This window comes from Chelonia mydas, chromosome 10 (assembly GCF_015237465.2).
Source record: "Chelonia mydas isolate rCheMyd1 chromosome 10, rCheMyd1.pri.v2, whole genome shotgun sequence".
Taxonomy (NCBI): domain Eukaryota; kingdom Metazoa; phylum Chordata; order Testudines; family Cheloniidae; genus Chelonia; species Chelonia mydas.
Window position 1 is genome coordinate 17,469,525 of NC_051250.2, and position 26,317 is coordinate 17,495,841.

The window sequence follows — 26,317 nt, forward strand, 5'->3', positions numbered from 1 at the left end:
CTGGGTAGCAGATGCAACCACAAAAGTTTAACTGTGTCAAAGTATGCAATGCAGACAGTCTTTGGTGCACTGCAGGGCTAAAACACTTAGTGCTTAAAACTGAGTCAGAACAAAACTTACTTCATTTTTAGGGTCTGGGGCAAGTATCTCCATTTGGGAAACCTTTTTCCTTAGTGCTGACAGTGGCACTATTTGATACATTCAACTTGTTGATAAATGTTAACAGGTCTGTTTTGGTCATTTGTTATAATTAGAATAATCTTAGGTTTGCCACTGTGAAATCTCAAGATACAGCCGTAGTTTTAAAATGGTGATTCCCACAACAGATACTAGCACTTGAACCTGCTTTCATATATATATATATATATATATTTGGATTTGAGTCTATCTCCTGTAAAACTGGCAACAGTGTTTGCATAATAGATCATTTTATCAGATGTGTCCCCACATACTTGAATTTTAGAGCAGGACTGAGCTTTAAATTCTGAGGTTTAGAGCTGTTAAATAATATATGCATGCAAAGTGTTGACAAGCCTAAGCTTTGTTGACAGTTCAAACAAAAAGAAAGACCCTCTAAACATATAAATGCAAATAGTTTTAACAAATTCTAAAAGTTTTGATAGAGATTCTTCTGAAAAGTTCTATTTACTTCTACTGGGAACTGCACTAACTAGTCAGTTGTATAATTATTCAGGCTGATTCACCCATCTAAAAATTTTCTTTGAAAAGAAAAAAAATATTATTGCTGTTCTTATAAGCTTGTTCTTTGATCTTAAAAATATGGGCCAGTTGTCTCACTTTCTCCTTTTTGTCTCCTTCACTATATATCATAGAATTAATTAGGATGAACTGCAAGAAATATTTAATTTTTCTAATGAGTTGTAATTTCTTAAAGTACAAAACCAAATAGAGTTCAGCCCTCAGGATGATCTTAAAAAAAAAAAAAAAAGATGAAGCATTAAGGCTAAAAAGCTAAAATCCAAAGCTAACAGAACCCAAAAGGCTATTCCAGTAGAGGGAGAGTGGGAAGTTTAACAGAAGCGACCAGCGGATGCTCCTATTGGGTGGTTGATGCTGTGTCTTGTCAAACAATACGTGGCATATTGGAAAAAGTGATTTTCTTCTTCCAGCTCCACATTGCCACAATGCAGTAATCCTGGAGCTTTGAAATAGTCTATAGAGAAAGCCTTCACAAAAGGCAGCTGGCAGGAAATCCCCAAGCTGTGGGAAAGTGTGTCCACAAAACAAAATTCTTCACCTATGCATACCCAGCTATGGTCAAGTTCACATCTGGATTTTAAACAAACAAGCCTATCTTAGTAACCTCTCTCTACTGCTTTTACTGCAGCAGTGTCTGGAATTCATACGACTACAGTAAGCTTACACCAGAACTGGCAGAGTTAAAAACAAGGCTCAAAACTGACTTTTATCCAGAAAGCAGCACACAGTCTTTCAGGCATAGCATTAGGAAGTTATGGAGCCAATAGAACAAAGACAGGCCAACAAATGAGAGATAAAAGGGATCAGAATACAAGACCCAGGGATATGGGTTGGAGTTACAAAAGCACAGAGGTAACATCCAAGGTTGAAGCTAGCCAGGAGGTGTCTCAGAAAAATAAAAACAGGAGAGTAGAGGGTCAAAGATAAAGCCTTGAGGCTCCTCAGAGCAAAAGATGAGGGATAAAATAAAGCCTCCCTCAGGAGATATAATAATTACAGAGAAGTGTGCTAGAGACACTCTTTTCATGCTGGCAGCTGAGAGCACCTCTTTTCACAATGATAAGGTGTGCTGGGTTGAGTTTATAGCTCAAAAGGTAAGTGATTATGATCTATATTTTTCCTGAGACAGGTCGGTTAGTTATAACACAGTCCTTTCACATTGGAACAGACCCCAAAATTGGATTCTTGGCCCTTTTAGGTGCTATTTCAGCCTTTTTGTAAACACTGGAATCCACTTAATGTACCTGATGAACTTTAATAGAAAGCAAATTATTTTAATCTCTTTGATAAAGTATGTGAGGGTCATGCATGACAACATATCTATTGGGAAGCACAAATTCAACTGTTAAAGAATCTACTGGTGAAATAGATAGTGAGGATAAAAATAAACAACAATGATTAAGGCTGCGAGTCTGTCACTGAGGTCACAGATTCCGTGACTTTCCGGGACCTCCGTGATTTCTGCAGCTGCCGGTGCAGCTGACCCACAGGACAGCCACACCGGATGCTGCTGGAGCGGTCCCAGGAGCCGCCTGAGCAGCAGCCAGTATGGCTGGCCTCAGGGGCCACTGGAGGAGCAGCGGTCCCAGAGACCGCCCTGGAGACCTTCGGAGCATAGGTCCCTGGGGGCCTCAGAGCAGCGGGCGGCTGGGAGCAGTCAGCCCCTGCCATCAGTGCAGGGGCTAGCCATCAGAGCAGTGGTGTCCCGGGCCCCAGGAGCTGCTAAGTTTTAGTCAGGGGTATTTATAGTAAAAGTCGTGGACAGGTCACAAGCTGTGAATTTTTATTTATTGTCCATGACCGGTCCATGACTTTTACTAAAAATACCCATGACTAAATCTTAGCTTAACTATGATCCTTTGGGGTGAGGGAAAAAGAGGGAAGACAGTGAGAACATTTTGAAGAACTTCTGAACTGGTATGAGACCTTACAGAGTTGGATCATCCCTGTACTAAAGTAACAGCCACTGTCTTAGCAGACATTGGAGACTGAACCATGGACTTCTAGAGCTAAAAGGATGAGTCTCTACAGCTTGCATTAAAAGTCCAGACTCTCCAACTGTGAGCTGAAACAGACTTGCATCATCTGTGGATTCTTATGTTCTCATGAGCACAGAGGAGGACATACCACTCTCTGACAAGTGGGTTGCAATAAGATACTATTATTTAAAACAAATACATGGAGGACTCTTAACACAATGTTTGACGAGGCCCATTGAAGAAATCCAGTTTGGAGTCCTAGGATTTGCACAAATAAAGCTTTAAACAAGTAGATTAAGTATAAATGCTCTTTGTGGAATATTGTTTTATTATAAGTATGGCCTGGATACCTGCTTAGCAACCCAAATGATCTCTCATGGTCATTCTAGACTGTAGTACACAGATGTGTGCAGGAGAATAATCCATTGTATAAGGTTATTGCTTCAATTTTAATCAGCTAGCATTTACACTGGCAAATCACTGATGCAATGCAATGGGGAACTGTATTGATGTAATGCTGTAGAACATAGAACTCACAATAACCCTCACAGTTTACCTTTGTCTATGTGGTAGATATAGGTCTCCTGAGTCATTGCAGAGAGTAGATGCAAAACATTGGCGTAAATCCGAACTTTGTCATCACTATTATCCTCCCACGTATAATCCTGGATCACATTGAGTAGTCCTCGCACGAGAAACAACACTCCCTGTTCTGGATGGTCCTACAGAGCAACCAAGAGACAGACTAACAATCAGCGAGAGGTTTGAGTTTTTGGTTTTTAAAGTGCAGCAACATCTCTGTGACAGCAAAATACAACAGAATTAAAGCCGTCAGTGACTTTTCTGAAGTGTGCTTCCTAGCAAACCCATTTAAAAACACATTCAAAGAGAAAATTATAACATCTTTTTGACCCATAATAATCAACCTGGTCTAGGCAGCCACAGCAGACAAGCTTTGAAATCCTTTGCTTTCTAACTGAGGGGGAGGCAAACAAAATTAGCTGTCAACTTCTTAACAGCTGAACTTCCAAAATTACACACTCTACTGAAATAATAAGAGTAAAAAAAAAAAAAAAAATCTAACTAAACTACAAAAACAAGTATATTACTCATGTAATTATGAATCTTGGAAGAAATATACAATTGGGAAGGCACCAAAGCTACAGAATGGCAATGGCCTTTTAATATTAAAAGAAATAATTATAAGCACACCAACTTTCAGAAACACTTCATTCTTCTTAACAGCAGTTTCAACACTGCACCAACCTCAAGATGAGCTGGGTGCGACATACCAGCTCCTCTAGGACAGCCACATGGTAATAGGAGAGTTCCTCAATGTAGTGAGTGGGGAGGAGAGGACAGCAGGGACAGAATAGAGGCATTGGGGGATGGAAGCAGGGAAAATTATAGTCCCTGAAATCCCTGCCTCTCACTGGAAATCTCTTTCAGCACGAGCAGATCTAAAGGTGGGGCCTGCCCTCCCTTTCATTGGCAATTACTGCTAGAGGCCAGGACACTTCATGCTCCTTCCTGACCATTTTCCCAAGTGTGAGTTTAATTCTGAAGTTACCTCTCTTCAGTGCCACACCTGCACAACGGAGGCAGAACACACTGCTGGCTAGCCACTCCTCTCCCTCATTCCATATTCAATACAATGCACTCCCTCAAATGCATGGCTCGAGCAGGGGGACACCAAGGCTTCCGGCAGAGCACAAGGAGCAAACAAAGAAAGTAGCTTGGCCGACAGCACCATGTATATTGCTGCATATGTGGGTAGAGTGGGAAGGGGGAATGAGGGCAGCGGAAAAAGTGGGAGAAAAAAAACCTGTTCCACTGTGGAGGGAAAGAAATTTTTTTTAAGAAAATAAAAGGGAGAGAAGGGCCAAAAAACACCAGTAAGACAAAAGTCATGACATGATACTAGATGGCCCACATTTAAGGTTATAACTTAGTTTCCATTCTGAGCCCAATTTTAACCCAAATGAAGGAATGTCAGCCTCAAAAGCGGTAAGTTAAGTATGGGCCCCAAGGGAGACTTGCTTATTAGTAAATGGGTTTTTTATCCTGGTTCTGGGTAAAAACCATGGGTGGTTTCTATCAGTGTTTAAAGTGCTATCATTTTCATAGTAAAAATGGAACTTCTGAATTTCTTCATTTATATAGGTTTCATCATTAGGTCTTTATCATTAATTTAAGATTGTTTCTTATCTTTCAGTAATAATTGCTAATGTTTAGAAGGAACTTTCTTATATCTGCACGTAAAATACACCTCTGGGTTAAAACCTGGAAAGGAATGCAATTGTGATGTTTTGTAACAATCTGTCTACTTCTTCAAAAAAGGAAAATTATGACCACGGGCAGTTCCTAATTATTATTCCCACTTGAAAACACTACCAGTTAAAAAGGATACTGCCTCCAAGGTTGAAGTGACTCATAACAATGGACAATAATAGTCAGAGCTTTGCATTGTTTTCCTGTTGCTCTTGTACATCCAGATGCTACAAAAATGTTGATCTACATTACAGAGACAACATGAGTGAGGTAATATCTTTCACTGGACGAACTTCTGTTGCTGAAGGAGACAAGCTTTCGAGCTTAAACAGAGCTTTTCAAGTCTACATTATGTTCAGTAGAGACAGCACTTTAGTGAAACAATCTTTTCTGGCAACCTACTAACCCTTGCACCCTTTCCAAGATGACAGTGTCTTCAAAATGGATTTTATTTAGTTCTGTTGTGGGAGCAAAGATGATCCAATGGGGAGAGCACTAGCTTAGCCCTCAGGAGACCTAGGTTCAAGTCCCTGATGTGTGTCACCGATGTCCTGTGCAACCACAGCAAAGTCACTTTACGTCTGTACCTAAGACAGATGAGTATCTACACTAAGTTTAATATTAAAAACAAACAGTTAACTGAGAGAATATATTTGTGTTGTAATTTCATTCTATACCCTGTAAACCATAGAAGAAGGGAAGACAACTTACTATACCTACACAGGATAATGGATGTGGAAAAAGTCTTTCTAAGGTTGAGCTGCCACATATGATTTTTGCATTACAAAAGAGAACATGTAGACAATTTCCAATCTGCTGTAGTATGAAAGCTTCCCTTTGCAATTCATACATTAACAGATTTAAAGTTAAAAAGTGAATCCTGTTTTCATCAAGTAATCCTGAATAGCTGAAGCCACATGGTAAATATGACACCTTTATGAGTTTACAAACTCATGAATGTTAAAAATTTGCTGAATTCCTGAATCATGAACGACTTAACTATGCACACATTTTCCACTAACCTCTTGGCACCAGGAGGCAAGAGTTTTTGAGGCAAAATTCATCAGCTTTTAGCATCAGGACCACTGAACTATCAGTGCCAAGGAATTAATGGCACAGACTCAATGTTTCACCCATAATGCCAACTATTAAGCAGCTGATTAGCCTTTAAAATGGTGGATGTAAAACAGAATGAAATTAATCTGGAGACAGTCAGCTACATAAATCCTACCCACTGTCTGTTAATTTAAGTGTGATGGTTCTGTAATACAGATGTTTAACCAACAGGATGGGAAAAATTAGGTATTATTACTGCTTTCCAAGTTTCCCCTTTCTTCTGTGCACTGGGGAAATAATCTAATATGCAGATATACCATATTAGTCTGCAGTTTCCCCAAATTGAATCTCATTTTATTTTCTGCTCAGATTTCTAACTGTGCTACAGAAGGTCACTTTTACTTATTTCTTTATACTCACTGATGTTCGCAATATCTCAAGTCATTTTATTGCTTAATAAGGAATGTTTTGTAAATCCCTTAGGCTGAGATAAAGTGCCATGTCAGAACTGTGTGGAAACATGCACTAGGAGAGCACTGAGGATTCTCTTCAGAGACCTTTCAAATGTGATGGATATTCAGTTTTGAACCCATGAAGGACATTTAAACTCAAAGAGTCAATATGCTTCTCTGTAGCACCACCAATAACTATAAACAGCTTTTCTGCAGGCAAAACCTTTCATGTCCATCTTCCCCCACTCCAGCTTCATGAGTAAAGCCAGGACCATCTAACAAAGGTAACAGATGGTGGAAATTCAGACTGGATTGACACCCTATCAGTACAGGATCAGTTTCACTCACTGAGGTCCTGGTTCCTCATTCTTCATAGCTGGCTTAAATCAAGCACATGGGTACTGTATCCGTGAGTAATGAAGATCTTCAATGGTTAAAGTGGCCCCAACCCTTCCTTTTAGAGAGACTGAAGAGAGTGGTATTGGGCAGTTGCTTATCCACACAATGGGCTCTTTTAATGCAGGATGCAGCAGCGCTCTGTTCTCATTCCTCCTGCTCAGCACGTACTGGATGTGACACCATCGGGGGGTGAGAGAAATGTAGTTTGGGAGGCAGTACCATCTATATGCAGATGACACTCCGCTTAATGCATCCTTGACACTGCATCAAGAGAGAGTATTTTCCCAAGTACCTGGCTGGATGATGCTGAGCAGGTTGAGACTTAGTCCAGATAAAGATTGTTTCAGCCAGCTGGGAGAAACAACCAGAGAGCATGGCGAAGTTAGTATCTGACCCCTCCCTCATATTGATGAAGCCCACATACCCTGTCCCAAAGAAGTTCACCATCTTAGGGTAAAAAGAAAAGGAGTACTAGCAGCACCTTAGAGATTAACCAATTTATTTGAGCATAAGCTTTCGTGAGCTACAGCTCACTTCATCGGATGCATAAAGTGGAAAATACAGTGAGGAGATTTATATACACAGAGAACATGAAACAATGGGTGTTATCGTACACACTGTAAGGAGAGTGATCACTTAAGATGAGCTATTACCAGCAGGAGAGCGGGGCGGGGGGGAGAGAAAACCTTTTGTAATGATAATCAAGGTGGGCCATTTCCAGCAGTTAACAGGAACGTCTGAGGAACAGTGGGAGGTGGGGGGGGGGGGGGAATAAACATGGGGAAATAGTTTTACTTTGTGTAATGACCCATCCACTCCCAGTCTCTATTCAAGCCTAAGTTAATTGTATCCAGTTTGCAAATTAATTCCAATTCAGCAGTCTCTCACTGGAGTTTGTTTTTGAAGTCTTTTTGTTGTAATATTGCGACCTTTAGGTCTGTAATCGAATGAACAGAGAGATTGAAGTGTTCTCCGACTGATTTATGAATGTTATAATTCTTGACATCTGATTTGTGTCCATTTATTCTTTTACGTAGAGACTGTCCATTTTGACCAATGTACATGACAGAGGGGCGTTGCTGGCACATGATGGCATATATCATATTGGTAGATGTCCAGGTGAACGAGCCTCTGATAGTGTGGCTGATGAGATTAGGCCCTATTATGGTGTCCCCTGAATAGATATGTGGACACAGTTGGCAACGGGCTTTGTTGCAAGGATAGGTTTCTGGGTTAGTGGTTCTGTTGTGTGGTGTGTGGTTGCTGGTGAGTATTTGCTTCAGGTTGGGGGGCTGTCTGTAGGCAAGGACTGGCCTGGCTCCCAAGATTTGTAAGAGTGATGGGTCGTCCTTCAGGATAGGTTGTAGATCCTTGATGATGCGTTGGAGAGGTTTTAGTTGGGGGCTGAAGGTGATGGCTAGTAGTGTTCTGTTATTATCTTTGTTGGGCCTGTCCTGTAGTAGGTGACTTCTGGGTACTCTTCTGGCTCTGTCAATCTGTTTCTTCACTTCAGCAGGTGGGTATTGTACTTGTAAGAATGCTTGATAGAGATCTTGTAGGTGTTTGTCTCTGTCTGAGGGGTTGGAGCAAATGCAGTTGTATCGTAGAGCTTGGCTGTAGACAATGGATCGTCTGGTGTGGTCTGGGTGAAAGCTGGAGGCATGTAGGGAGGAATAGCGGTCAGTAGGTTTCCGGTATAGGGTGGTGTTTATGTGACCATCGCTTATTAGCACTGTAGTGTCCAGGAAGTGGATCTCTTGTGTGGACTGGACCAGGCTGAGGTTGATGGTGGGATGGAAATTGTTGAAATCATGGTGAAATTCCTCAAGGGCTTCTTTTCCATGGGTCCAGAAGATGAAGATGTCATCAATATAATGCAAGTAGAGTAGGGGCATTAGGGGGCGAGAGCTGAGGAAGCGTTTTTCTAAGTCAGCCATAAAAATGTTGGCATACTGTGGGGCCATTCGGGTACCCATAGCAGTGCTGCTGATTTGAAGGTATACATTGTCCCCAAATGTGAAATAGTTATGGGTGAGGACAAAGTCACAAAGTTCAGCCACCAGGTTTGCCGTGACATTATCGGGGATAGTGTTCCTGACGGCTTGTAGTCCATCTTTGTGTGGAATGTTGGTGTAGAGGGCTTCTACATCCATAGTGGCCAGGATGGTGTTTTCAGAAAGATCACCGATGGACTGTAGTTTCCTCAGGAAGTCAGTGGTGTCTTGAAGATAGCTGGGAGTGCTGGTAGCATAGGGCCTGAGGAGGGAGTCTACATAACCAGACAATCCTGCTGCCAGGGTGCCAATGCCTGAGATGATGGGGCGCCCAGGATTTCCAGGTTTATGGATCTTGGGTAGTAGATAGAATGCCCCAGGTCGGGGCTCCAGGGGGGTGTGTGTGCAGATTTGTTCTTGTGCTTTTTCAGGGAGTTTCTTGAGCAAATGCTGTAGTTTCTTTTGGTAACCCTCAGTGGGATTAGAGGGTAATGGCTTGTAGAAAGTGGTGTTAGAGAGCTGCCTAGCAGCCTCTTGTTCATATTCCGACCTATTCATGATGACGACAGCACCTCCTTTGTCAGCCTTTTTGCTAATGATGTCAGAGTTGTTTCTGAGGCTGTGGATGGCATTGTGTTCTGCACGGCTGAGGTTATGGGGCAAGTGATGCTGCTTTTCCACAATTTCAGCCCGTGCACGTCGGCGGAAGCACTCTATGTAGAAGTCCAGTCTGTTGTTTCGACCTTCAGGAGGAGTCCACCTAGAATCCTTCTTTTTGTAGTGTTGGTAGGAAGGTCTCTGTGGATTAGTATGTTGTTCAGAGGTGTGTTGGAAATATTCCTTGAGTCGGAGACATCGAAAATAGGATTCTAGGTCACCACAGAACTGTATCATGTTCGTGGGGGTGGAGGGGCAGAAGGAGAGGCCCCGAGATAGCCCAGCAGAAGAATCTGTCTTAAGAGTATAGTTGGATAGATTGACAATATTGCTGGGTGGGTTAAGGGAACCATTGCTGTGGCCTCTTGTGGCATGTAGTAGTTTAGATAGTTTAGTGTCCTTTTTCCTTTGTAGAGAAGCAAATTGTGTGTTGTAAATGGTTTGTCTAGTTTTTGTAAAGTCCAGCCATGAGGAAGTTTGTGTGGAAGGTTGGTTTTTTATGAGAGTATCCAGTTTTGAGAGCTCATTCTTAATCTTTCCGTTTGCTGTAGAGGATGTTGATCAGGTGGTTCCGCAGTTTCTTTGAGAGCTTGTGGCACAAGCTGTCAGCATAGTCTGTATGGTATGTAGATTGTAATGGATTTTTTACCTTCAGTCCTTTTGGTACGATGTCCACCTGTTCGCATTTGGAAAGGAAGACGATGTCTGTCTGTATCTGTACGAGTTTTTTCATGAAGTTGATAGATTTCCACTCCATACGACTAAATGCAGTGCCTTGCATAATGACAGGTTTCAAAGTAGCAGCCGTGTTAGTCTGATCCTTCCTTGTTTCAAGTGGCTCATGCGGCATGAAGTGCCTCCTGCCCTACCCCGCTACTTGCTCTGGGTAGGATGGTCAGAGCTATTTTTCTCTGATTATACTGATTCAGACGTGGGCCATGACTCCATTATCCATGGCTTCATCACTTCCCGATTAGATCACTGTACCCACCCACCTTTGAAGTCCACTCAAACGACAGGCACAGAATGCAGCGGCGCATCTGCTTAGCACCTTTATCAACAGAGAGCATATTTTACCAGTGCACCAGACTCCAGTGGCTCATTGTTCAATTCCAGATACAATTCAAGGGGGTGATAGTGATCTGCACACACCTACACGCTCTGGATCTAGCGATCTGAAAAAACCTCTCCTCTCGCAGTTAAGATCAGCTGGGCATTCAAGCTAGCGGTCCCCACATCTGAATGTCTGGGAGTTGCAGTAGTCTCCAATTCAAATGCACTTCCACTGTCAATCTGATGGAGTCAGAGTCTGTTCACAGGCTTTTGCCTTTTGAAGAATGGGGTGAAGTATGATGAAATTACAGGATTAGAGTTTTACGCTGAATGTGCTCAAGTAACTTTGGACACTGTGTTTCAACTACCTTTCATATGCTTTGATATATAAAAACAGAAGTATTTTTTATTGTAATTTAAAAATAAATAACGGACACAGTATTTATAATAAAACATGTAAGAAATATTCAGTTTAAAACAAGGTCTGGTCTATAAGCAAACAAGCTAAAATATCAATAGCCACCTTCAGCTTTAGGGATTAAATGCTTCACACTGCAATTCATGCTAAAGTTACTTACCGGCACAATTAATAAAGTGGAAAAGAAGTTACAGAAGAATTCCAGGAGGAATGGTTCAGAGGGACGCATCTTCCCATCTATATTGATCATCTTTGGCACTTCAGGAACCAGGCTCACGGCAGCTTTGAAAAAAGCATCAGCTACAAAAAACAACATTAAAATAGTTACAATATCACCATAGCAGTTGAATTTACAAACATGCCTATGAGCTAAAGATTGTTTAGAGTGTCTGTTATAATTAAGTATCAGACAGGTAGCCGTGTTAGTCTGTATCCACAAAAACTACAAAAACAATTATAACTTTTTGTTATAATTAAATGTCACAAGGGGAGTGACCAACTTCTGCTGGGGAGACAGACAAGCTTTCGAGCTACATAGAGCTCTTCCTGAGGTCCTCTTCCTCTGGATACCTTTTCCAAGTCCTGAGGAAGAGCTCTGTGTAGCTCGAAAGCTGCTCTCTCACACAAATGGAAGCGGGTCCAATAAAAGATATTACTTCACTCATCTTGTCTCTCTAAAACCCTGGAACCAACACGGCTACAACAATACTGTATGTAATTAAATGTCTCAGTTGTTCTCAAGTAAAATTTTCAAAAACACCCAAGTGATTTTCCAAAAGAGCCTAAGAGGCTTTAAAATGTTATCCTTAGTTTCCACTTTACCTAAGCTAGCAGAGTACCGGATTAAAAAGGATAGACTCTCCAGTTCAAATCCAGCCATAATACAGTACACAATTTATAAATATTTTCAGCCTTCTCTTATATTCAATGCTGTTTTAGCCCAGAGATAAGTGGACTGAATGATCTGATAAGTTATTTCTATCTCTAACTTCTGTGATTTACAGAGGCCAATGAAAATCAGAGATGGTAAATGCAGTTGTTATAATATGCTTAAATGTTTACATTCTTTAATTAAAACAGGATTATGAAACAAAAAGTAGTACCAGAGGTGCTGCCAGTTACCAAGATCTGAGGACTCCTCTGAACAATCATACTACAGGAATTCTTTAGATTTTCTTCTACTTGTTTCCACGAGTTTGAAGATGGACCCATTAATGGTATAGTAAAGCACAGCTAGGAATAAACTGCACTGTAATCCCAAATAAAATGAACTAGAATTTCTACTCTTCAATTACATTTCTAAAAAGTACTGAAAAGACAGTATTCCTAACTTCCATTTCGAAGTTCTTTTGTAACAGTGTTTGCTGGGGTGTTCTAGCAAGCGGTAATGACCTAACACCATCTTTTTGGCCCCAAAGTAGTTAAGCACATGTTTAAGTCCCATTGAAGTCAATTATCCAAGAACCTCAAAGCACTTTTCAAAATTGGTGCTATTCCCGTCTCGATTTTATAGATGGGGAAACTGAGGCTCCTAAGTGCCTAAATCCCTTCTGAAAATGAGATTTAGGCACAGCAATTCCTAAATATTTTTAAAAATCTGGGCCCTAGTGATTTGTGCTAGGCCAGAAAGACAATCAACAGCAGAGTGAGAATCCGAACCCAGGTCTATTGATTCCTAGTGAAGGAGAAGAGCAGATACTCAGGGAGAAAGGATGGAAAAATTTCATAACACAGAGACGCCACTGATATCATGTATTGTTGTTTCCAGGACAGAAACTTGCTCCGGAAAATTAACTTGGACACATGAGGCTCTAAGCAAATTTGCTAAATATAGAATCACATGATATCAAAACTAAGTTTGTGAGAAATACCAGTGAAACATTTGCTTTAGAAAAATTGCTGTTCTTATGACTCGTTTCTTTCCAGCATACACTTGTGTGACCTTCCGAACTTTTCATTGTTCAGACCACATGCTTCCTTTTTAGCTTGCGCATTTATTTCAAGGGGATGTTTTTATTTGTTTTGAAGATCTATTAATTCACACAGTTGGCCCAATGGGAGACAAGTAATCTCTCTCAGAATGTTATTGAGAGACAGAAAGCAGGAGCAGATGTTCATTTTAGAACAAACAGATGAATTGCTATCATTTCCGCAGTTGTCCTGTCCCTAAAAAATGCACATACCCCACATTACCACATAATCAAATGGCGTTGTGAGAATCTTTGTAGTATTTCTCTAACTTCCACAAATAAAATAAGAAATCTTGCGGACCAAGTCTGCTTGGTTTACTCTCTCTCCTTTCCTTTAGAAAGAAAAAATGGTCTGGGAGCAAATCTTCCCAAACAATATTTGGACTAGCACCAAAATACACATCTCACCACTCTGACCCTGGATAGCTGCAGTTTGAGTGGATTTACTCTCAATGTTCTACTATTTCAGAGAACAAGAGCCTTCTCCCTATAGAATGGCCATAACAAGCAACTATCTCCAGGTTGAGTTTCCTAGATCAGGGGTGGGCAAACTTTTTGGCCCGAGGGCCAAATATGGGTATGGAAATTTTATGGCGGGCCATGAACGCTCACGAAATTGGGGGTTGGGGTGCGGGAGAGGGTCAGGGCTGTGGGGTGGGGCCAGAAATGAGGAGTTCAGGGTGTGGGAGGGGGCACTGGACTGGGGCAGGAGGTTGGGGTGCAGGACGGTGCTCTGGGCTAGGACCGAGGGGCTGAGAGGGCAGGAGGGGGATCAGGGCTAGGGCAGAGGGTTGGGGTGAAGGAGAGGGCTGGGGTGCAGTCTTCGGGCAGTGCTTACCTCAAGCAGCTCCTGGAAGCCAGGTGGTTCTGCGCGCTGCCCCGTCCGCAGGTGCCGCCCCTGCAGCTCCCGTTGGCCGTGGTTCCTGGCCAATGGGAGCTGCAGGGGCAGTGCTTGGGGCGGGGACAGCATGTGGAGCCCCCTGGCTGCCCCTATACGTAGGATTCGGAGGGGGAATATGCCGCTTCTTCTGGGAGCCACACGGAGCCCCGGACTGCACTCCCCGGAGGGAGCTTGAGGGCCGGATTAAAATGTCTGAAGGACTGGATGTGGCCCCCGGGCCATAGTTTGCCCACCCCTGCTTTTGACGGTCTTACTGGAGTGTCTGGTAAGGACAGGAAGCTCATCTCCATTCTCAGAAAGACACTCCTTAGAGTGACAATATGCTATTTTATCCCTATCGCATTCGAGCTCTTCTTTGTAGAACTAACGGTCTTTGTTTAAAGACAAAAATGATAATGTTTCTAAAAATAGAAAACTGCTATGGAAGGGCTGAACTACGTGATTAATACAGAATACAGAGATGGCTTCCTTTTTTCTTGCCTAGTTTCTTGTGCAGTTTGCTTGGCCACTTTTTAAAACCCTATGTTCCTTACTGGCTCAACATTTTTAGGGAAGTGCTCAAACAGTTCGGTTATTTGTTTGTTTTTTGTTGGGGGAGGAGGAAGAAGAGGAATGAGAAAGGGGGGAAAGCAATCAGTTTCCTCCATTTCCCATCTCCCACCCAGAAAGCTCCAACTATATTCAGACCTTCCATCATACCCCTATTTAAAAAGAGGCTTGTACAATATTTTATTTCTGCTGCTCCCAGGCTCAGCACAGTGACAGGTGAGATAGCATCATTTGTAACCATCTGCTCCTAAACTGGTCTGTCCATATTACGGATTATAAAATGGTTGTTTAACTTGAACACTAAGTTTACACCTCTCCAAGGCAAATATGCTTTACAGGGAGCAGGAGTTAAATCATTGTCCAGAACATCTTAAAAAGTTGCAATTTATGAAATCAATCAGCTGAGACACAGAATATTCCCATTATTGCAGGAAAAAATAAAAGTCCTCAGAAAATCAATTGTTCTTAAAACTACTCTGCTTTTTTTCCTTTATAGAGAGCTAGTTGAACTATATGAGTTTTAGGAAGGAACATTGAGTGTTCAGTTTGGAGTAAGATTAGGGTAAACAGTATGAAATCATGGAAATGCTAATTATTCCCTTAAGCATGAAATAAGTGTCAATATGTACATTTGGATATAAATTACCATAATTATGAAGCTATAGAATTGGACACGCCTCATCTTTACAGCTAATTTATAAAGCATCTTATTGTGCAATTGCTTCGAAGTACAGTTTAAGGGATGCACCAACCCCTTTGACTTATCACAGATATGCAGGAAGGCACAAGAAGATGACGATGTGCTCCAGTTTAGAGGAAATGGGCTCCATACTGCTCTGTTCCATGCAAGATCAGTTTCTTAGCTTCTATTCTGATCCTGTTTGTTTTAACCCTGTTAATAAAAATATGCAGAAGCTCCTTCTGTTTGAAAAAGTTTCTCACATTAGCCAAGAGTTTAATTCTGCTCCTAAAGTGAGCCACTGCTAAGGGTAGATGAGGGTAGAGCAGAGTGCTCATTACAACAAATCATCATGATGAAGTCTTCCTAGGCTGTAGTTAATATCTTGTGCACTGCACCGAACACAACATATTTCATGCTTCGCTGAATTTGTCCTTCCACAGCAGCTCCTTCATTCCGGTTGACCACAATCTATAAAGCCTTCCCCCTGCACATATGTAGTGACCTTCAGGCTGAAGAGAACTAATGGCCTGCTCTAAGATTGAGTACTTTTGACAATATTTCACTGCAGAAAAGCAAGCGAAATTCCTTTGTGGATGTTTTCTTTTAACAATATCAGTGTGATGGTAAAAAAGCTTGTAATTTGTAAGGATGTGTAAAGTAATTGTGACAGTCTGAGTTTCCATCTATTTGCAATTCTATTTCTTGTATCCATGATAGGCTGGATATAAAATCTCAGGCTGGCCAAAAACAGTCTGAGAATTGAGGCCACTGGAGATGAAAAAATAATTCACAACTCAAGACTCATCTAAGGAGAGACGGAGAGTATGAGGTTTGCCTATCTAGTGATATATTAACAAATATAAACTATATTTAGTGATCATTAAGATTGCATCAGGACACACACGCGTCCACCCAAAATAATAAAAGCAGGGGAATCAGTAGTTAAAAGACTCCTCCATTTTTGCCACCTTAATTTTTCCTACAACACTGTCAATAACACACCAACACCTCAAAGGCTTTTGCTTTGATCTCCAATGGATATTGAAAAGTAATTCATTCCTCAAACTTTATCAACCTTGTGCGCTAATGTAAAAGTTTAACAGCAACCTCACACGCTCTTGCATCAACATATTGGCACATCTGACTATCATATGCTTTAAGTATGCGGGAAGTTAAGCTCCTTTAACACAGCTCAGGAAATGAGGAAGGTTTTGTAACAGCCCTGAACATTACACCTCTGTAATGTGTTTTACCTTTATGTTACTCTTTCACACTCTGATCCTTAACTTCATCTTAATGTAGTTTTATGTCTAAGAATTACAAAGAGTTCCTTTCAGACAGGGTGGAAGATGAAAAAATGGAATATTTGGTAAACTGGAACATATAATGGGAATTATTTTTAGGTAGAAATGTAATAAGATGGATGAAGCCTGTTTCAATGCTAGTTGTACAAGGGATTTGATTATAAATATGGGTTTCTAACAAGGACTTGAAACGACAAAACAAAAAGCTCACACAGGTGTAAGTGGAAGACGCACTGAATCATGAGGAAGATCCTGGAACTTACTCCTACCAAGAACAATACAGGCCATTTCCCGGATGCCAGATTTTTAAACCTTTATAATTAGCTGAAAGTCACTCCAAGATTCAGCCTGACTAGCTGGATGTTGCATAGTCTCTAAACTGGTCGTGATATACAGTGGGGCAGAAATACCAGCTTCGGCATGCTTATAAAGGCACAGGCAGAGAGAGATCAATCGCCCAAGAGGTACTGAAAAACCACTAACTGATCCTTGAAAGAACAGGAAAAAAGTCCAATGATCAGGAGGAATATCCACTTCTAGAGACTTCAGTTAACAGTAATACTCCACCACCATCACAACAGTAATTTTTCCCAAGTAAAGAGAGCCTTGTTTATCAGTAATCCTCTTCGTTCAGATTCTGTCACACATGCTTTGTCGCCCTATTGGGACAACAGTGCTTAGAAAGAAAAGAAGGGAATCAAAGGACAGGGAGCCCCAAGTTTTAATCCTAACCTTAACTTCCATGATGGCCTTACGCCCCCAACCTCTCTGCTTCAGCTTCTTCATATGTGAATTGTGGAGAATACATATTCATCCCACATCTCCGAAGGCCATGGAAGATCTAAAAACCTGTAAGTGCTAATTAATTATTATTCTTAATAAGAAAGCCTATTTTAATGCTACAGGGGAAAACACTTCAGGCCATAAAGTCTTTTCAACAAAGCTACTTGTTATTAAAACAGTTTCACACCTTGGCACATTTACTGCTTGGCTTGGATATAAAATATTGATGCAGAAGCAACTTTTTCTAAGGAAAAAAAATATTATCAGTTTAGGGCACTTCACAGCCTCCATTTATCTGAACTGCGGTGAGCTTGAAAACTTTGCAGTTCACTAGGGAAACTGCTTTTTCATGTTTCCATCTCAATTTAAACTGCAGAAAGCCAGACCTTTTAGATCAACCTCAGTAATATGCACTTTTGAACTCTTGATTTAGATGTGCCTAACAAAATTAAGAACTTGGAGTAAAATTGGAAGACCTCCCCACCACCACATGCAATATCCACTTTTCTCAATCCCTTAGTGAAATTAGTCAGACATAACAGCTTGAATTGGTTGGATTGCTCAATTCACACATATTATGCCTAAAGCTAAACAAGAATTTAGCAGCTTTAGGGATAAAAATGTCACTCAACCCTATACTGTCTAAAAGTTGTTTCATCGTCACCCACTCACTGAATGGTAAGAGACCTATGGTTAAGAATCATGCTGTCCATTTTTCAGGAGGCTACAGCATCGTCTCCATGTGGGGAGAGAGGGGGGGAGAGGGAGAGAGAGAGGGAGAGAGAGTCTAGTTAATCTCAGTTTGGTCCAAAGCGCTACCCGTGACAAGAAGCATGTCTGATAAGGATTTGTTATTCGGTTTTGGTAACGTGCCACTATAGAGAAGTGTTAGGTCAGTCAGTTAAGGTACCTGGGGTATGTACATCCCCTCCGAGTCAGTATTCTGCTTATTAAAGTGACATCTGAAGGCTCCACAGAAAACATATTATAGGTATTTAGATGATCATCTTCTTGGTGCAGTTTTAATTTAAGTATCCATTCCATTTGAGTACCCTCCAGGGGGACACTGGGGTACTACCTACAAACTTGGTAGATTGCACAGGCCAAAGAAGGTTGGGAGGATTATAAGCTCTTAAATAGAATGAATGGTGTGCTCAGCCATACCCTGTTTGGCTGGACTTCTTGCGCTTCTCCTTCCACACAAACTGCTGTGTTCCTGGGGCCTAGGTCAGCAAGAAGTATAACTTTTTTAGCTCAGGCCTTTGTGAGTTTTGGAGGGAAATTGGCTAATCCATAGATCTCTTTCTCATCAACTCAAGAAGATCCATGTCAGGTCCTGAAAGCAGAAGACTTCACCTTGAACTGTTGTACTGGTGGGAGTCTTTTCCCCCCCACCATATTGCCACTTGCTACACAGCCCCTTCTAGACTTTGGCTACAGATCTCCATGCTACAGGAAGCAGGAGGAGAGCAGTAAAAGTAAAGGCATAAGGAAAGCTCAACAGAAGGTAAAGAGCTGAGAGAAGAAATGCTGGAATTTCCTGAAAGAAATAGCTACTGATAACACTGGAGCTCAGAGGCTACCTCGTATTGCTACTATGAAGGCAGATACTTCTAAGCACAGAATCAGTGGCCTTTGCCCAACCCGTCCCAATAACTCTAGCTGCCTCTATCAATGCAGGAAAAGGCCCACAAGAGCATTAATGGACATTGCAAAGGTAGTGATAATGCCTATTTGCTTACAGATTGCATGATTGTTTAGATGTCTCCCTGTGCAGTCTGCAGTAGAAATGCTGCAGCTCTTCCTCTGCATAACAGAAACTACTCTCCACCAAATGTGCTGCAAACTAAGCTTCCAACACACATTAAGATTTAATGACTCTCAAGCAGCTCTTACTTCCATTCTCCAAGGCACCCAAGGAATTTCATCACTCCAGATTCTCCACTGCTCTGAATCCAATGCGCAAAAAATTCTGACTAAAAATCTAAACACCCACATGGTATTTACTGAATTGGTTTCTGAAAACTGCCTTTTATAGCTTGGCCACAAGAATTCTTTGCGCCAATCTGACCCATTAGCATTGTCCTGGAAAACACTAAGCAGTGTAATTTAGGGACAAGCAGGCCATATATTTTCAAAAATAACCATTACAGCTCAGTGTGAATATGCCAAGAAACTACCACATGGGTGATCACATACATGGATGACGAAGCTGCAGGCTTCATGTCAAATGCAGATGGAGTTCAACAATACAGGCCTTACTCGCCTTCATTAGTGAGGCACTGGCTCATCAAGAGACTTCAGGTTCCAGCAGGCAATGCTCTAGCTCAGGGGTGAGCAAACTACGACCTGCAGGCCGGATCTGGCCTGCGAGCTGCACCACACGGCTCGGCCCCGCTCCAGCCGGGACGCTGGGTCAGGACCACACCACGCGGCATGGCCCCGCTCCGGTTGGGGCACTGGGTCGGGGGCCGCACCACATGGCTCCTGGAAGCTCCGGCATGGCCCCGCTCCAGCTCAAATGGGAGCTGCAGGGGCAGTGCCTGCAGATGGGGCAGCATGCAGAACTGCCTGGCTGTGCCTCCATGTAGGAGCTGGAGAAGGGACATGGCACAGTTTCCAGGAGCCACTTAAGCTAAGCGCCAGTTGGAGTCTGCACCCCCTGAACCTCTCCCCACGCCCCAACCCTCTGCCCCAGCCTTGATCCCCCTCCCTCTCTCCAAACCCCTCGATCCCACTTCCTGCACACTCCTGCACCCCAAATCTCTCATCCCCAGCCCCACCCCAGAGCCTGCACCCCCTCACACACCCCAACCCCAATTTTGTGAGCATTCATGGCTTGCCATACAATTTCTATTCCCCGATGTGGCCCTCAGGCCAAAAAGTTTGCCTACTCCTACTCTATCTTGATGCAAGCAGCAGTTATACAGATTAAAGTGGAATAATTCCATGCTGGGACCAGTAGACTTTTTGGTTCTGAATCTCTGAGGATGAAGGCAGCTGCAAACTGCACCTTCATAGGCAAAGTAGGTACAACTTGCCAGTTCTGAATAAATTAGCTAAGCAGTGAAGTGTTGCCAAGAGTATTGAAGGAGACTATCAAAAAGCAGATTAAGATAATTTTTTCTCCATATTTCATATTAATTCACAGTTTACAGAAATCAGATGCTTTCCAGCGACTGATAAAAATATATCCAGCAACTATCAATTTGATTGGCACTTGCATTTAATTGTACAATCAGGTAACAGCTAAATTCTATTTTCATGCAGAGACATTAACAAAAATCATCAACCTTCAGAAAAACACATGGAGTCTTTAAAATGCCTGCATCTGTAACATCAACATGTAGTCTACCAGATCAATAACATGTTATCCTAGAGTTATGACTCTCCCTCCAATTTTGTGTCGAGCCAAATCAAATCAGCAAGAGCTAAATTGCAGATATACAGTGCTGCAAGATTTCACTTTGAGCTCAGAGCTACTACTAAGTGTATTTTATTAAACACATACAGTATTCCATACAGTGTCAGTTATTTGAGTGAATCAGCATCAATCTGGCATTGATTCGAGTAAGGAACTAGCTTTAAATTTGTTGCTATGCATTAATCAGTACTAGTTTATATACTGTGTATATATTTGAGCTTGCTATGTTTTCTCTTGAGATACATATCCTGCCCCAATCCTGTTCCTGTTGAAATCAGCATCACCAATATTTACTTCATGGGAAGCATTATCTGGCTTTAAGAGTCAAAGTAGCTGGCTGAAATAGCATACTGAGGAAGCATAAAGCCTAAAAGTAATGGAAGATGGAAAGGATCAGTAAGGAAAGCTACCTCTTGGAGGTCAGAAAGAGTAGGGAAAAAGTGAGAACTGCCAAAAGCCAAGCAGAGTTGGACATTGCAAAGAAAATTAAAACCAACAGTAAAAGGTTCTATAATCATATAAATAAAAAGAAAACAAGGAAAGAAAAGTGAAACCACTAAGCACGGAGTATGGGTTGGAGACTAAAGATAATCTAGGAATGGCCCAAAACCTAAATGAATACTTTGCCTCAGTCTTTAAGAAAAGTAATGAGGAGCTTAGAGGTAGTGGCAGGGGAGCAAACAGAATCAAGGATAGGGAAATAGAAATTACCACATCCGAGGTGGAAGTCAAACTGAAATAGCTTAATGGGACCAAATCAGGTGGCCTGGAAAATCTCCATCCAAGAATATTAAAGGAACTGGCACATGAAATTGCAAGCCCAACAACAAGGATTTTTAATAAATCCATAAACTTGGGGGTCATACCCTATGACTGGAGAATTGCCTAAATATAGTACCTATTTTTAAGAAAGGGGAAAAAATGATCCTGGAAACTACCCGGCCCGTTAGTTTGACATCAATTGTATGCAAGGTCTTGGAACAAATTTTGAAAGAGAAAGAAGTTAAGGACATAGAGGTAAACAGTAATTGGATAAAATACAACAGTTTTACAAAAGGTAGATTGTGGCAAACCAACCTGAGCTCTTTCTTTGAGAAGATTACCTTTGTCTAAAAAAATAGTTATGCAGTAGATCTAATCTACCTGGATTTCAGTAAGGCACTTGATATAGTTCCCACATGAGACATTATTAGTTAAATTGGAGAAGGTGAGGATTAATATGAGAATTGAAAGGTGGATAAGGAACTGGTTAGAGAGGAGACTATAACAGGTCAGACTGAAAGGTGAACTGTCAGGCCTGGAGGAAGGTTACTAATGCAAAGGGATTGGTCTTGGGACCAGTCTTATTTAACATTTGCATTCATAACCTTGGCACAAAAAGTGGGAGTGTGCTAAAAATGTTTGCAGATGACACAAAATTGGGAGGTACTGCCAATACAGAGGAGGACCGGAATATCATACAAGAAGATCTGGAGGACCTTGAAAACTGGAGTAATAGAAATGAGATGAAATTTAATAGTGCAAAGTCATGCACTTAGGGACGAATAACAAGAATTTTAGCTATGAGATCAATTGGAAGTGACAGAGGAAGGAAAGACTTGGGTGTATTGGTCAATCACAAGAAGATCATAAACCACCAATGTGATGCAGCTGTGAAAAAGTCTAACGTAATCCTAGGATGCATTTCCAGTAAGGATAGGGAAGTGTTATTGCCTTTATACAAGGTACTAGTAAAACCTCATTTGGAACACTGTTTGGAACACTGTGTCAAACCAAGTGGTCTGCGACACACATTTCCAATACTAGATATGTAAAGAAGGGAAGACACCACAGGAACAGAATTAAGGTAGTCCAACTATAATTCTACATTTTCTGGGTCTTAGATTCAAGGAGTTTTTGGTTTTAACATCTCAACAGTCATGAAAAGTAGCATGCATTCAAACACTGAGACGTGCCTGCAACATTAACAAAGATTTCTGTGTGGGAATTCATATTAATTGTCTAGCGATTACACTATGTGTTTATACATGTGGGTCAAATGATAAGAGGACTCATTTACATAAGAACAGTCATACTGGGTCAGACCAAAGGTCCATCTAGCCCAGTATCCTGTCTTCCAACAGTGGCCAATGCCAGATGCTTCAGAGGGAATAATAGAACAGGTAATCATCAAGCGATCCATCTCCTGTTGTCCAAGTTCTCAAAACAGAAATTTGGACATTTGCTGGGGTGCCATGAGGAAGAAGGAGATGGATCATGAAGATGAAGTGGAAGAGTTAGGATCCTGTAATTCAGAGATGGAAAAGGCAATTAGATAAACGAGTCAGCCCCTGCTAGAGTAGAGTATACCCTTAGAGACAAGATAAACCAGGTACTGAACAGATTTTATTTCTAACAAAAGATCCACTAATAAGCAGCAACAAAGAGCATACAAAATAAGGGGACAGCTAATGAATTAACAGAAAAACACTAGCGGGAAAAAATGACTTCATTTTTGGGTCTGTGAATAGTTTGTCTACAAACAAGCTGCATAAACTCAATTGCACAACTGACTTTGCAAGTCTTTTGTTTTTACAACATACTTGGATATAACAGCCAGCTTTTCTCTAAATCCCTCTGCCCTGATTATATGTGCAACATCATGTTCAGACAAAGAAATCTAACAGTGGTCTTGTACTAAAAGCCTTAGTCAGCATCCTACGCAGCATGTTTGTGAGTGCAGCTGGAACTTACTAGTGAATGCACAGCTTTGGCAACATTATCAATTGAAACAGGAAGACAAGGTGTAAGTAGATGAAAAGTTATTCTTCCCTGCATTTATATGGAATCACAGCAATCAGAGATAGAACGCAACATATAGCCTATCTCCATGCAAGTGAAGGATTGTTCCCTACTGCAATTTTAAATCGCTGGTAATAAGGCTTCCACCACTTCCACTGGGAGACTATTTCACAGTCTAATATATCTCCTTGTTGGACAGTTTTTCCCACCTGAAACTATTTCTTTTCCTCCTTGGTGTTAACACCTGAAATTTCTTGAAAGCTTTTATAGGAGACCCTTCCCTTAACAGTCACACAAGCATATGACTTATTTGTGCTTGTTTTTTTAAAGTCAAGCTACAAGTTCAATTACAAAAGTTACAGTATACCTGTAAGGCTAAAGCTTTGCATTTGTTTCGCTCCTGACATTTAAACACCCTCACTTCACCCTTATCTCCTACTGGCCTTCAAAATAAATATGCATGACAGCCCTTTCCTCCCACAGTATAACAGCCTGTTATTAGGTGGGAAGTCAGACATGGGCTGCAAAGTAACGTTCTGGCACAGACTGTTAGCAAGACAAGGAAGAGCTGTATGCAGCTCAGAAGCTTGTCTCTCTCATTACCAGAAGTTGGTCCAATAAAAGATATTTCACCCACCATGTTTCTCTAATATCATATACTCCTGGGAGAATTCTGTGCCAAAAAATTAAAAATTCTGCGCACAATATTTTCAAATTCTGCAAAAATCTGCATATTTTATTTGTCAAAATAACACAATATAATCAAACCAGTTTCAATTATTTTTGGTCATTTATTTCAAAATACCTGTCAGCAAGTATGTCTGTAACAATACACACAACAAAAAAGATACAGGAAATGTTTTTTGATAAATAGATTCCTTACTAGGCATATTAATACAGAACTCTGAGTAATAATTCATTTAAACTACAATACAGAACCATATTTCCCGCTCCCCACAGAAGCAGTGCAAAGGCTTGAGGGAGTCAGGGGTACCAGAGGAGGAGCTGAGGCAGAGGGAAGTAAATTGCTGGGAAGGAGGTTGGGTGTGAACTTGGAGGGTTGTTGGGTACGGGTGGGAAAAGTATGGAACAGGGTTTTTTTTTGTTTGTTTGTTTTTGGGGTGGGGGGGTGGATTGTTAGGGAGCTTCCCCCATGCAGACCCTGGCTGACCCCTAGCCTCTCCCATTCAGTCAGGCACATCTGCCCCTGTCTCCATGTGTCCTTGCACCCCCAGCCCACGTGTCCCTCCACCCCCAAATCCCCCATAGCCATGTGGCCCTGCACCCCTCCCCCTGTCCCCATGTGTGTCTGTGCCCCGACTCAACCACCCCCTGTCCCTATATGGCCCTTCACTTGCTCCCCCTGTCCCCATGTGGCCCTGCATGTCCAGTTCCATTCAGCCCCTGTCCCAATCCGTCCTCCCACACTAGCCCTTATCAGCCCCTATCTGTGACCCCCCAGCAGCTCCACGCTGTCTGTCTCCCCATAGCTCTTGTCTCCCGACCTGGCCCGACAGGCACTGTGAAGAAGGCAGGCTCTTTCTCTTCCCTAGCTGGCCGGGAGCTGCTTCTCTGTTCTGTCGCCACAGAGCCCTCTGGTGGGCAAAAGGCAGAACTGCAGCAACTTTCCAGCCAACGTTATTTTCTGCTGAGGCTGTACTGTTCTAGCACCATAGTGCCACCTGGTGGGCAAAAGGCAGAACTGCAGCAACTTACCAGCAGCAGCTTTTTTCTGCATTAAAAATATGCATGTCTCGTTAATTATGCATGCAGTGACACAGAGTTCCCTCAGGAATAAATATCCTGGGACTGATACAGCTACAACAACACTGCACATGCAAGACAAGTGTAAATTTTAGACTTCAACTAATTTTGTAGGCACAAGTGCCTGCACCCTTCAAGCCAAGTTCATGTTGTTAAAAATAAGTTTTATTTGATTTGTCAACTTACATGCAAAACCCACCCTGATTTCATCAGTTGTCATCCACCCTCTCCCCACCCCACCCAAATACCCCTTGATATTTCATAGTAAGTTATGGTGGCAGTGACAGCAATATGAGTCAAATATGGGATGCTCTTCCATACATAACAAGTAATAGTTAAAATAGTCACAACATGAGCTTCATTAATTCCTCTATATACATTGTGGCAAATTGCCGGCACTACTATGATGGGTCTCGCGCTTTCTCTTCTTGGGTGGGGGTTCAGGGCACCGTTTCTTGCCCCTGAACTGGGGTATTAACTGCCCCACTAGTGTCCTAGAGGAGGGGAGTGGAGAGGGAGGGACCCGGGCCCGCCCCCTACTCCGGGTCCCAACCCAGGGGCCCTAGGGATAGCAGTAAACCACTAGAACTAGCAGTTCCTTCCCCTGGGCTACTTCCCTCTCCTGCCCTTCAGCTTGTGGGGCTTCCTGCCCTCCCTCTGCACAAACCAGTGTCCCTTTACCTAGGGTCTTGGTCTTCTTAGCCCGCCACAGCACTTCTCCAAACTCTCCTCTGCTTCCCTCCAAACCGCTCTCTGCTCCAACAGCAATCCACTCTGTTTCAACTTCTCCAAACTGCTCTTTGCTCCAATGCCAATCCACTCTGCTTCAACTCCTCCTCTTGTCTGATTGAAGCAGGGGTTTTTTTTTTTTATCATGTGACTGGCTTCAGGTGCTTTAATTGGCTTCAGGTGCTTTAATTAATTTATAGCAAACTTTCTTCCCTCTACAGGGAATAAGGCTCCCTTCTAACACCCTCCTGCTGCCCTCTGGCCATGCTGTATCACAACATACACAAAGCTAAAATCAGAGATAACAGCCACCACAAGATGATGTTTTCATAGTAATTCAATTTATGGCTTTCACTACAGAACTGTACAAAAAAGTATAGGGGAAAAACAATGTTTAACATACAAGACATGATTATAGGTAAAGAGAAGAC

The 26,317-nt window shown here is 41.9% G+C and overlaps 1 protein-coding gene across 8 annotated transcripts in view; it reads right to left on the reverse strand.

Annotated features, from left to right (window-relative positions):
* VPS35L (VPS35 endosomal protein sorting factor like) overlaps positions 1 to 26,317 on the reverse strand; it is a 116,510-nt gene that overhangs the window by 20,532 nt on the left and 69,661 nt on the right. For all 8 annotated transcript variants that reach the window (XR_006284562.1, XM_043524516.1, XM_037911764.2 and 5 more), the window contains 2 exons: positions 11,160 to 11,299; positions 3,256 to 3,421 (listed from right to left, as the gene is read on the reverse strand). Coding sequence is in view for 7 of the 8 variants with exons in the window: in XM_043524516.1 (XP_043380451.1) it covers positions 3,256 to 3,421; positions 11,160 to 11,299 (306 nt within the window). In the remaining variant the exon portion in view is untranslated. The remainder of the gene's footprint in view (positions 1 to 3,255; positions 3,422 to 11,159; positions 11,300 to 26,317) is intronic.